This window comes from Grampus griseus (genome assembly GCF_964374135.1).
Source record: "Grampus griseus genome assembly, chromosome: 11".
NCBI classification, from domain to species: Eukaryota; Metazoa; Chordata; class Mammalia; order Artiodactyla; family Delphinidae; genus Grampus; species Grampus griseus.
The window spans coordinates 42,902,971-42,916,755 of record NC_139005.1 but is presented as its reverse complement, the minus strand read 5'-3'; the positions used below and the strand labels follow the sequence as shown (position 1 = coordinate 42,916,755).

The window sequence follows — 13,785 nt, the reverse complement described above, 5'->3', positions numbered from 1 at the left end:
TGAGAGTCCGCCTGCCGATGCAAGGGACACGGGTTCGTGCCCTGATCCGCGGAGCAGCTGGGCCCGTGAGCCATGGCCGCTGAGCCTGCGCGTCCGGAGCGTGTGCTCCGCAATGGGAGAGGCCACAACAGTGAGAGGCCCGCGTACCGCAAAAAAAAAAAAAAAGAATAGGAGAAGTAGTAAGGGATCTAATACGTATACTGATCAACCTATGACTAATTGAACTTGTAAATTAAGCCATCATTCTTACCCCTTACTTGGCATCTTTCATGCCAGATGACAAGGATTCTTTTCCCGACCAAACTTTAGTCAGGCTCCTGAACCTTCTTTTAGGCTTATCTGTGTACTTCCTTGTAAAACTGAATTTCAGCAAGAACCCTGCTAAGTCAGTTTAGCAAGAGCCCCCCACCCTCAGTATCTGTTCTCTCGCATATCTGATTAGGTTCTTCATCCTCTACCATCCCTCAGGTGATGTCTCATCACCCTGGCCTGTCATCAGCAAGAATCTTGTTAGGTTAGTTTAACCAGAATCCCCTTTACCCCTTATGTTTCCTCTTAGTAATTTTCTAGTCACTGAACTCCACCCTGGTCCTTGGCTGTTAATTCCCACTGGCCCATGGTGTATTCAAAACTGAGCCTGGTTTATATACTGAGATCTCTTAGCCACTATTGCAATAGTCCTGAATAAAATCCATTTTTTACTGCTTTAACTACTGTCCAACTCTGGTTTTCTTTGACACAGTTGAGAGAAAGATTTCTTTTTTGCAAAAGACTATTGTCTTTATTTTTGTGTCCGCTTTGCCTGGCACTTAGTAGTTCTTTAGTAATGCTTTTGAATGAATAAATGATAGCTAGTTTGAACCCCTTCTAGATTTTCATGAATCTTTGATATTTATGGTGTATATGCCCTTCTCATTTTTTTATACTTAGCAATATCTGCTTTTTGTTATTAGGAACCTGCAAACAGTCCGTTGGATGTGTTTATATTGATACATGGCTTTTATTCCTTACCTTACGTTGGGCCATCTTAATAACATCAGTTGATTACTAAAGAAATAATTATATTACGCCAGGTCCAGAGAACTGACTTTTTGTAGACCTCAGTGGCAGACTCCATCCTCATTCCATTAAAAAAAAAAAAAGATAGATATACATATGTATACACACAGAATCAGAGAATCAGTTTTCTTATTTGCACATTGACCATTTTAGGATATACTTCTGGCTCTGACAAAACTATTTAAGAAAGATTCTATGGGGCTTCCCTGTCGGCACAGTGGTTGAGAGTCCGCCTGCCGATGCAGGGGACACGGGTTCGTGCCCCGGTCCAGGAAGATCCCACACACCGCGGAGCGGCTGGGCCCGTGAGCCATGGCTGCTGAGCTTGCGCGTCCGGAGCCTGTGCTCCGCAACGGGAGAGGCCACAACAGTGAGAAGCCCTCGTACCGCAAAAAAAAAAAAAAAAAAAAAAGTAAGATTCTATGAAATTACCCCAATTATTAAAATCATTCTCTAAACCTTGGATTTTCTTCACTTTTCTGCCAGCATTCAGATAACTTTCTCTCTTTTAAATGAATACCAATTTTTATCATTCATGCATTCTGAGCACATGAGCCTTTTCCTTGGCCCATAGGACAGCCTTTTTATGCATCTTTGTTTTCCTGTTCTAAGATCACCACTGAGAGCGTTTCACTTTCTTTTGGAAATGTCTCTAAATATGTGTATCCCCTTGTCCGTCATTTATTGCTTAGTTCTAAAGAATGCTTGAGTTTCATCCTGAAGAATAGATTGAGAAACAGATGACAGACTTGAATGCCGTGCCTGGACACGTGATCTACCTGTCAAGCAGTACAGTTACAAATGGGCTGTGAGTTAAATTCTAGTGAATGGCAGTATCATTATTCAAGATTTCACCTTTTGTCTCAGTCTTTATACTACAGAAATGTGTTGCTATTTGTTTTTGAGGAGGCATCAGTTTGACCTCTCATTATCAGAGGTTAGTTTTAAGTATCAAATAGAAATAAGCAATGGCATTCTTTATATGTAGCAATTGATACAGCAGACTGGGAATGAAAGAAATTTTTAGAATGATGTTAACTGGAAATTCTTTTTAAGTGAGGAGACAGATCATTATTGTTAAATATTTCATTTTTAAAAAAGACATCACTTTAAAGTTAAAAGCAAGAATGATGGAAATGAAAAGGAGCAAGAGATTGAGGGAATGATTGAAGAATAATTGTAGGGGGACTTCCCTGGTGGTCCAGTGGTTAAGACTCCACGCTTCCAATGCAGGGGGCGTGGGTTCGATCTGGGTGGGGAGCTAAGATCCCGCGTGCCACGCGGTTGGGGCCAAAAAAAAAAAAGAATAATTGTAGGTATTTAAGAAAGAGGGCCTTCTTCCTCCCATTGTGATCTCTCTTCAGTGAAAATGGCAAAACAAAAGGCAGCAAAATCGGAAGGAAGCAGGAAATCCTAGTTAGTGACCGACAGATTTGAATATTTAAGAGCCATGAAAATGCTTGGTTCTGTTACATTTTAATTCTCTTCCCCAAAACTTATTTTTGCCTTTTTTTCTGCTTTTAGAAAGTCTTGATTTTTCATCTCTATTTCCTAGCAATGAAATAAAATTTGGAAGCCATAAATTGTGATGTGATTGTGCAAAACCAAGTTAAATTTTGAATTCTGTGGTTTGAGGAAAACCATTCCAGAATTTATTTAATCAACTTTCTCTACCAGTGCTGCCCCACTTCTCAGCCGAGACCCTTTTCCTCCTCTAAATCGGTAGAAAACTGAGAAAACTTAGCCTCAAAAAACATAATTAAGGTAAAAATAGGGAATCCTGCCTGCTTATGTTACATCTGCTCTATCCCTTGTAGTTTACTTCCTGATTGAAAATAGGTTAGAGGATCTTGTTGAAATAAAATTCTCATTTAGTGATTTTATTAGAAAAGCAGGTTCTGGGACTAGGATGTAAAATTACCTCCAGCACAGCAGTTGTTAGGAATTTTTCCAGAGATCAGTTGCTTTCCAGAAATGTTCTGAGTTTTCAGCCATAATGGCATTGGTCTTTGCATTTATTTACTGTTGTATATTTGTATTTATTTTTTGCACTGTGTTGTAGTTCTAGGAAGTGTATTTAAAACAAGCGAACAAACCAGAAGACCTCCTTGTCCTGGGGCTGTGTGAAGAATAAAGCTCTCATTTTCCCAGTACCAAGCATCAGCTTGAGCTGGCCTCTCCCAGGAACAGAATTTATTGAAGCAATTTATCCTGGCTAAATGTGATATAAATCTGTGTACACCTATGTACATACAGGCTCTCTTCCATTACAGCAGTGCTGCAGCATCAGTTTCCTTCCTAGTCAGACCCTGTTCCTATCACAATGAAGGATTGCTAAGAAGCCCTTTGTATTTTATGGGGCACCCCACAATTTTAAACAGCGATTAGTTGTGGAATTACTGATCAGACTACCAGAAATACGGGTTTCCAACCCTAGAGTGAGTCTTAAGAGAGTAGGAGAGATGTTACCACTGCCCTCTGAGTTTTAGGCATGGTTTTCTGATTGCCAGATTTGGTCTAGCACTTTAATATTTATTTTGACGTAGATCTGACTGAGGTTAACCTGACATTTTGGTTTATCTCCAAGATGAAAATTCGAAATTTGGTTATAGTTCTGAAGTCGTTTCTACGCATATTCAAATTGTAGTTCTTCCTCTTTCATCTTCCCTTCTTCGTATTCTTTCATACAGCTTTCTGTCTTGTAGAAGGATGTTTGAAAATGTCCTTTAGGAGTTTATTTTATAAAGACTATTTTTGTGACCCCCCCTTTTTTCTCTTTCACTCTTTCAAAATACTCTGTATCTTTTAGGAATATTTTTACTATGATTTGCATTTCTAATCCTTATCCATCTCTACCTCTATTTTTATTCCTAGTTGGGATATGAGAAATTTCCCCAACACATTCATTTGGAGTTATTGTTCTTTGACAAAGAATTTTGATCAACATTTCAAAAGTTTAGCTTCAATAATTAAAAAACAACAACAGTATAAACCCTGTTAAATTCTAAAGAGAAACGGAGAGGATGGATGGTGATGCCTTTTAGTGCCATTTCTTTTATCCCCTGCAGCAGCACACATCTGTTGGCTGCAACAGAGCAGCCCAAGAACTCTGGCCGAGAGCAGCACAAACAGCCGGAACATATTCACCCAGTAAACCCCCAAAGAGTCGACATTTGTTTTATTGCTGCTTTTAAAAACCTAGCCATAAATAGAATCAGGGGGGAAGGGCACCGATATTTCTCCATTTGCCACCGACGATTGGTGGGGGGAGAAGGAGGCTCCCCGTGGGGAGAGAAGGGTTTTATTTTTATTTTTTTATTAATGAAAATCATTTCCCATGTAGCCCAATAGGATGGGTGCTTTGTTTTCTTTGGCAATAATCTGGGATAAACGGCCCTTGCCAACAGTCTCATTGTTTATACACCAGGGAGCCAGATTATGGCCCTGTAAAATGGAGCACCCCTCCTATAATCCCTTAATTAATTAAATGACAAATTTTGGTCTTCTCTAGTTCAGAAATATGGCTTCCGCATCGAGCGTTCAGTGAATTTATTGACATAGGGAACTGCACTGGTTGTAATTCAGCATACTGGAGAAGTGTGTTATATACTGTAGCAGAAAGAGGGAAAAATCTAGTAAAAGGCTTGAAATTCCTTGACTCTTTAGGTTTAAATTTTTCTAATTAAAAGTTTCAACCGAGGCACAGTAGATCATATGCCACCTGTCTAATGGGTCTCCCCAAAGTAGCCTGTGTTTACAGCTTTGATAGACGGCATTCTTGGAACACCTGTTTCTAGGCTCGATATTTTTGAAGCACTTTTTTTTTTTTTTAACTCCAACGTATTTAACATAACTTTTCCCCCTACCTCCCCCTCCTCAGCTCCGCTCTGCTATATGAAATATGGGAGACGACAGACCGTTTGTGTGCAATGCCCCGGGCTGTGGACAGGTACGTTTACAATATACTTTATTGTGAATGTCTCGTTGTGAATCAAAGTGGCTGTTTTATCACTGAGGCAAAGAGTTTAAAGCCAGTGTTTTACGTGATCACTGGAGGTAATCAGATCAGAGGATTTGTAGTGTGTAAATCCAAGTTATGAGGAAATGTGGACACTCTACCGTAATGAAATCTGCCTTGCTGTCTTTCATATTGTTATTCTGCTGGTGTTTGTTTCGCAACACACAGTGTTGAGGAATACATGTTGCTCTCGCCTCCTTTCTAAAGCTATTTATTTAAATACAAAGCAAGTTTAGAAATATCCTTTCTTCAGCCTTCATGGATGTAAAAGTCTGCTCAACATATTTGGATAGGAAGCTGAAAATGCACCCATTCATTTTGAACCTCAATTTGCCAGAGTCTATTTTGGATTTTCTAGATAAGAAAAAGTTTCTTTTGACTGTTGATCAAGAAAATCATTGTTAGCAGCTAAGGCAAATACCTGTCTAGGAAGGACAAATCCAACATAGAATCCGAGATCTCACAGCAGTGTATCAGCTACAAGTTTTCTCAGCCATTTTCCCTGTCTGACACCATTAAATGCCTTGTTCTGTGTGTTAGCTGCCATGTTATTGTTTGTATGCGTATACATTGTGTCAAATATTTTTCATCATGTACTTTTTAAATAATTTTGTTGAAACTGCCTTTTTTTTTTTTTCATTTTGTACCTTCTTAACACTTATTCCTAGATCCTCCCATTCTGCCATGTTCCACAAAGGATGAAGAAAGGAATACAAAGAAAGTTTTATTCAAGAGAGTTTTATTTGCCTTCAACAGTTGATTTTATGGAGCCTGAAGGGTTGAATTTCTTTTCAGTTAGGAATATGTCATGTGACTGTCCAGTGACACTTACTGGTAGTATGTGAGATTGCAGGCTAGTTCTATTAAACATTGTAAATACTTAGAGAAGTATAAAAAGAAGAGAGTTAAGTTCCAGAGATTCCTAAGAATTGGAATTTGAGAGACAAATAGGGTTGGTGACAAGGAATGGGCAGAAGGATGACTCCAAATTCCACTAAATGCTGAAAATTTCATAAAAGACTAAAAAAGCCAATTCTGAAGTATTTAGCATTGTAGAGTTTATTTCCTTCCTTGTCAAAGCTTTCAACTGTATTGTTTGTTGACTGCATGTTTTCCTCATGTGGTTTGTGTGTGTGTGTGTGTGTGTGTGTATGTGTGTATATATATTTTTTTACAATAGAAGCCACTTGGGAAAATAGAGTAAATTTGTTTTCAGACAGCTTTATGGGAGTACATACCTGAATCTGATTCCTCCAAATTTTTGTGTGTGAATTTGTTGATTATAGTGCTTACTGTGACTCCCATAATAGTTACGCGGTACCCTTTTTACTTATCTCACTTACTTTAAAGAATCTGAACTTTTGGTGAAAAGATTTATTTTTCTTCACTTATTGTTTAAGCTGCTCAGTGCCCCTCTTATGTATTGTATGCTTAAGACTACCCAGACAAGGAGTTAAATAAATAAAAATGGATGGTAAAAATAAAGGAATACATAGGAAAATCATCTCTTAAGCTTTCTGAGAAAGAAAATATATCAGTAGGGTTTCTTCAGGCTATCTCATCAGAAAAAAGTAGTTTTCACTGAGATTTGTGAGATCCCAGAAGGGCTTTGTGTTTGTTTCTTTGTTTTTGTTTTGCATTATTTTGGACTAGAGGTAGGAAAACAGGGATTTTTACTTTGAGTCCTTCTTGTATTGTTGGGTTCTGTTTACCATAAGCCTTTTCCTTCCCCTACTTTTCCCTCCCATTTCTGAATTGGTCATTAGGATTCATTATAACCTCTGGCATAGATCCTGAGGCTTTTTTTTCCCTCAGTGAGTGTGGAACTGAGGGAGATTGCTACCTTCTTTTGGATTCAAATTACCTGTTTCATAGAAAAAAGGATAAAAAGCTACAACTTAAGGCTTTGAGGTAGCATGATTCATCCTTTTACCTGCTTTGCCTGTCAAAACTTTATGGTCAGGTGAGATTGTAGTTCTTTTAATATTTATTTACTTGCTTATTTATTTATTTGGTTGCACTGGGTCTTAGTTGCTGCAGGTGGGCTCCTTACTTGTGGCATGCGAACTCTTAGTTGTGGCATGCATGTGGGATCTAGTTCCCTGACCAGGGATTAAACCCAGGCCCCCTGCGTTGGGAACACGGAGTCTTATCCACTGCGCCATCAAGGAAGTCCCGAGATTGTAGTTCTTTAGTTATATTTAGTCTCCTTTCAGGTTTCTCCCAATATCTAGTAACAAATAACTCTAGAGTGGGATCTCTACAAGATTTACCTTGATTGCTTTATGTTATATGAAATAGTGAAAATCTGACAGAGAAGATAAATTTGGTAAAGTGAACTACCCTTGGCCTGTCGTCCCAACTTCCTTATTACCTTGAAAATGGTTTCATTCTGGAGCCACTTTGAGGCCTTCAAGCCTATTTATAATCAGTTGTCACTGATTCATTGATTACTCCAGATATGGTAGAATAATAAAAAGGCTATGTAAGTCCCAGGAGGGGTAATAAGGACCACGATCATTTTTGCAAGGCATGTTTAGAACTCAGCAGCCATAGAAGTCTCAAAAATCAGTGGCTTCTACCAGTTAGAGGAAGAAGGAATGAAAGCAAATTATAATTCAAGAGACTGATCCATAAAAAAACCAACCAACAAAAACTGTAGGAATCTTGTATTATTTAAATATCTGTTCTCTGCCCAGATTTTACCCTGTGTACCCTTAAATTCAGAAATCATCTTATGCCATAATATTAAGGGGAGGTGAAAGGAAAATTCACCTAAAATAGACTAGTGGATTATGCGCTGCACCATATAATCAAAACCACCGGGCTTTCAATGGATACGTAAACATGTTTTGGTTGCTAGGTCTTTAATGGCTGTTATTTTTGGATTCTGTTCATGATCCACTTCCCAACAGTAAGTCTGATGTGACACAGCTGAGTTCTAAATATGCTACATGTACTTTTTAAAAAAAGATGGCTGCTGAAGTTTGTGTTCTTTGCATTCTTATCTGAAAAGACAGGTGATAGGGCTTTTTGAGCTAACTTATTCCTATTCTCCTGTTGAGTCTCTGTTTCTCTTGAGGCCTCATCACCCTCATGAAGAGGAACTCAGGGAAAGTAATATTCCTGCTAATATTTCTTTACAGAATGAGGTAGCAGGAATAGTTAATAGAGCTGCTTCTGGAGAATGGGTTAGTGTTAAGGCAGCAGAGCCCCAGATACCCTGTGGTAAAGCACTGGTTGAATTTGAGTTGTATGGGTTTCAGAAATGTTTATAAGATAGCATCTATTTAAAAAACATTGTAACTATAAAATAGCTTTGCCTCTGTGTTATTAAAATATTAGAAATACAGTTTGGTTCTGAATCTAGGAAGTCTTGTAAGTTTTTAATGCTTGGGGGGCACTTTTACTTGAAGGTGGATTATAAAGTTCTGTTGCATGTGGAAGCAGGAAAGATTACTGTGTGTCAGTAATCTTGAATTTGAGTTGTTACTTCATGTGGATACAGTTCGATATCTTACCTTTTGGATGCCTTTTGTCCTTTTTTTTTTTTTGGCCATGCCTCCAGTCTTGTGGGATTTTAGTTCCGTGACCAGGGATTGAACCCGGGCCCTCAGCAGTGACAGCATGGAGTCCTAACCACTGGACCACCAGGGAATTCCCCTAAAATGTTTTATTGGAAATTTGTACCTTTTTTTTTTTTTTGGCCGCACAGCACTGCCTGTGGGATCTTAGTTCCCCAGCCAGGGATCGAACCCGTGCCCCCTGCAGTGGAAGCTCAAAGTCCTAACCACTGACTGCCAGGGAATTCCTTGTCCAATCTTTATTACCAGGAGTCAACAATTTCCATATTCCTATACCTCCCTTTCAGGCCCATGATGCTAGTTTGCAGTATGAATTATGCAGATTTAAGTAGTCCTGGTTACCACCATCAAGTCTTTGAGCAGAAGCTGGTTGTATAAGCTTCTTACTTAGAATGTCTATTTCCTTAAGAACAGGAACACATTTCCTCTGAGAAGGTACTATTCATGGGTAGTATCATCCCATTATTAGCCATTTTTGAGAAAGGTTTCTGTCATAACCACTGTGTATCGACTCTGTTCTTTTAAGGAAAAATCCTTTGATTGTTTCTCTACCCATTGTGATGCTGAGGTGCTGTTATTCTATCCCCACCCCCACCCCCCCCACCGAGGATATCTACTACCAGATCTTTTCTTCTCCCAGAGAACATTTAGGTACAGGTTGATGTTCTGTTCATATCTTTCTGAGACACGACACGTATAACTAGTTCAAAGACCTCCGGAGCCTGCTTTCCCTTCCGAAGGCCAGGGTAGCAGTAGAGCCCTAGTTGTGGTGGGATGGAGGGCAGCTTCTTTACATCCTTATCTTGTCATATAATAGGAATAATGTTTATGGTGCTGTAGTCCTGGCTTCACTTGGCATTTAACCAACCTCCAGTGCTGTTTATTGCTTCGTATCCTCTGCCTCCATGAACATTATCCCTTAAATCTCTATTGCTTTGTAATATATGAGGCAACAAATAGCTTCTATGATTGGTTAAATGCTGGCATGCTGCAAAGGTGTATATTTTATTGCCTATGTAACACAAATCTATAGAGATTATTCCTGTTATCCCAGCCCTCCCATGAAATAGGCTCTACTGGTACTGTGGGACTCTGGATTGTTAGTTCTGTCCCTTTGGCAAGTTTTCCTATTAACTGGCATTGGCACAAAAGAAAAGCAAGGAAGAATGGCTGGTGTTGATTACTAATTCTTTATGTTAAGGGAGCATCTTGAATTGGAGAATAACATAGGAAAAAATGGCTCTGGTACATAAACACCACTTGTGGTGATATGTGCTGTGATATGTGCTATCTTTACATGCTTCAACAGGTGAAAACAATTTCAGGCAAACAAATAAGCCTTTCTTTCTCACCGCCTGCCAAGAGTTTTTAAAAAATTCAAATTTTTGGGCTTCCCTGGTGGCGCAGTGGATGAGAGTCCGCCTGCCGATGCAGGGGACACGGGTTCGTGCCCTGGTCTGGGAAGATCCCACATGCCGCGGAGCGGCTGGGCCTGTGAGCCATGGCCGCTGAGCCTGCGCGTCTGGAGCCTATGCTCCACAACGGGAGAGGCCACAACAGTGAGAGGCCCGCGTACCGAAGAAAAAATAATAAATAAATAAAATTCAAAATTTTATTTAATAATTCATATTTCATTCAATAATTAATCCAGTTCCCATCTGGTAAGAGTGCCTGCATGCTGTCAGGCAGCTGAAGATACACTGCCTTATACACAATTAGGCCAAATGCTAACCTTGTTTTTTGTAATAATAATATGTTGATTTTGAAATAACTTTCAGTCCACTTTAAGTATGCTGCAGTTTTATGTAATCTTGTAATAGCAGTAGACCACTGTTATGCATAGTAAAGAAAAAAACTGGGACTGGGATAAAAAATGTAGACATGTTAAGAGCAAGGAATTAAACCCAAGTTTTTTTAATGTCAGATCTGGCACTTTTGACATTTACTCTTAGAAACAAGTGGTTGGTTATTTTAGTTTTTTGTGTTATATTTATTATTACGTTACTAAGAGCATAGTAGGTTAAAAGCATCCAAGCTCCAGTCTGCCAAAAAAAAAAGGCCGTATGAACCTAATTGGAGCTATACCCAAGAAATTAAGGTGAAAATTTTCAGTTACTCACTCTTGTTTTCCTTGGATATGACTTAATATTTGGTATGGGAGCCCAGAAACTGTTCTCAGAACATTCCTGATAGAAAAAAAAATCCTCTGTCTTTGTATCTCAGTTCATCCTAAGTCAGGAGAAGGGCCTCTTTCCTAGTCCCTTCTTTTACAAACTGCTGAATTTATAAACCGCCTTCTGGATATGAGAGCCTGTCCTTCATTAATCCCTCTTTTGCCACCCCTGCAAAACCATGTACATATAACTAGGTTGTTAACTTACAAGATATTGTCATTATTATATAGAATTCTTTGTTCTTTTATCAAAAACTCTTCCAGCTAATGCGGCAAATTGAAACACAGCCACTGTGCTCCCTCTGTCTGGTTAGCATGTTTCTTTAATGCAGATTGACTTGCTCAGCAGTCGCGTTTTGTCTGAAGCCCTTGTTAAGGCCTACTCTGTATGTGGATTCATAACACATCTGTGTGTACATCTACACTGCTGTATAAATAATAATAAGTAATCACCAGATGGCCTATAACTGCTCCTCTGGACCCGCTGGGTCTCTTGAAGCTGTTAGGAGAGTCTTCTGGCGTTTTGCTGGGGAAAACTTGTCATAGATTTATTTCTAAAAAAATTCAAACTCACAACTGGGTGTTTAGGACTAGATATTGCTGTGTTGTAAATATTTAACAGGCTTTGTACAATGACAAGTAAAAGCGCCATTACTAACCACACACAGTGGCTATGGAGCTCTTCTTCCCTCCCGGCCATTTAGAAAGGAAACGAAATGCCGATAAATTGTGCATTACGAACAAGGTGCAAGAGATGCTCTCTGGATGCTCTTTCATAGGAGAAGAAAGAGAACTTAAATGTTCTGCTCAAAGGATGTAACAGGGCAAACTTAAGTTTTTTAACCATATGCTAGTGACTTAAATAAAACAAAATGCCCCTTTTAAATTGGACTTTATAATACAAGAAAAGCACCTTCAGCTGGAGTTTGGTCAGAGCCAGGTTTCAGTCTTAATTGTCTTTATAACTAAACGGTAAATCCCTTTAAAAGGGTTACAGTTGCAAGTGTTAGTAAACACTTAGCTAAATTTCAGTTAGCTATATTTTAGACTTTGGGTTATCTAAAAATTTAAGACATACAATTGATCATTTGATAGTATTATTTATAGAGCAAAACTTTTTTTTTCCTCTTTTCCTTCATTTTTCTAAAAAGGGGTATTTTGTTTTGGGGAAAAAATATTATTCTGGTTTAGCCTGCTTATAATTTTCTGTGCTATATTTTGTTATTATTAATCCCCTTCCTCCAGTACCTATTCCAGGGTACTTGCTCAGTACAGTAATGCATGTTTTTAAAAATAAAAATAAAACTGACTCCCTCTAAATGTTAGTGTTTCTTAGTCTTTGTTTATTATAAGATAACATAAAAAAAGGTTTTAAACAAATTGGGTATCTTTTAACTCTCAAGCCTAGTTTTTCTTTTGTCTGTTGATGGTTGAATCTATTTAACCACAGAAGAACTGTCCTATAAATCATAGCATGTGGCTGTTATATTCGAGTTCGGATGTATAGAAAGCTTTTCTCGTTCAAAATCTCATCTTGAAGAAGTGACATACAAATTGTGAGGCAGAAATGCTGCTATTTATAGTTTATTGTAGACAGATTTTGCTTTTTACGTCTTCTCATAAAATTAACAGGTTAAGGAAAGGATTTCAAGGAGGAAAGAAAGCATCATGGAGAAAAGATGGAAGCTTTGGGATTTATCTCTTTGTAATGGTGCCTTTGTGTTTTTACTTTGAAATTTCTTTGTGCAGTGAAATATGCTACCTAAGATTGTGATTTGGTAAGAATCTGGACTATTTGCAATTGTCATGTGAAAGTACAGAGAGAATGAGAATGAATTTTGTGAAATTAGCCCATTCCCAGTCTGGCACACCATGTGCCCCGTGTGGCTGCTGATTCTGCTGGCAGATTGAAGAGCTGAACCAGCTTCTGCTCTAAAGACTAAAATTGCCAGCCATCATTCCAGCTTTAAATCTTCTTGTTCACATCGATGATGTCAGATTTGGAGCAAACATAGTTCTGTCTTTAGATCCCAGGTGGAATTTGCAATTCCCTGGGTTGGAAAGAAAGAGTTCTTCCTTTTTGCCTTTGAAAAACTTGAGTAGCTCTGCAAGGAAAGTCAGCAGAATAAATCTGCAGCTTTACCTTGTCCTTTGAGTCATTGTAGAAAGCTGAGTGCTCTGTTCGGCATTCAGCAGATTGGCTGTCAGAGTTGCAGCTCTGCTTATCAGATATATAATCTCTCTTAAGAGCCATTTATGTTATTCCAGAGAGGATCATCCAATGGCAAAAGGAACGCCTCTTCTCTCCTCTCAAGGGTCAGATCTTCTTTCGATACTGGGCAATTACCCCTTGATTTTTCTGAAAAATACCTCAATCTACTATACAGATTGGCACCAGCACAGGTTGCAGACTTGGTTACAATGACAAGCTCTGATTTCTTAGCCACAGGGAGAGGCATCAGGGTGACACTCGTAAGTATGCCAGAGGCTTAATGGTGGTGATTTTTCTGCTGAGTATCTCAGTGCCCCGTATGAGCTTGGCTTCTCTTCTCTTTCTCTGAGGGAGAAAACATTTGCTTTAGTGTTTTGCACACTAGTCACTATAAAAATGCTGCGAGAGTTATCTTTCTCTCATTTCCTCAAGTCTCTTTCCTTGTCTTAATTATTGTCCTCTCCAGTTTGAGATCAAGGCTTATAGTCTTAATTTTTTACTTTTTGCTTTCCTCTTGTACTGCTTATCTTGGCTCTTATTAGCCATTGTACCTGGTGGGCATTATTAACCAGTGTTTCCTCTAATTAAAAAAGATTAATAGACTTTATTTTTTTAGAGCAGTTTTATATTTACAGAATTGAAAGTCCAAGAGTTCCCATCTACCCCCTACCTTGTTGTACCTCCAGCCTGCCACATCTTGTATTAGTGTGGTAGATTTGTTACAACTGATGAGCTAATA

The 13,785-nt window shown here is 38.7% G+C and overlaps 1 protein-coding gene across 3 annotated transcripts in view; it reads left to right on the top strand.

Annotated features, from left to right (window-relative positions):
• ATF7 (activating transcription factor 7) overlaps positions 1 to 13,785 on the top strand; it is a 91,362-nt gene that overhangs the window by 13,658 nt on the left and 63,919 nt on the right. For all 3 annotated transcript variants that reach the window (XM_082666016.1, XM_082666017.1, XM_082666015.1), the window contains exon 2: positions 4,940 to 5,008. In XM_082666016.1, coding sequence (XP_082522142.1) covers positions 4,961 to 5,008 — 48 coding nt within the window. In that variant the 5' untranslated portion in view covers positions 4,940 to 4,960. The remainder of the gene's footprint in view (positions 1 to 4,939; positions 5,009 to 13,785) is intronic.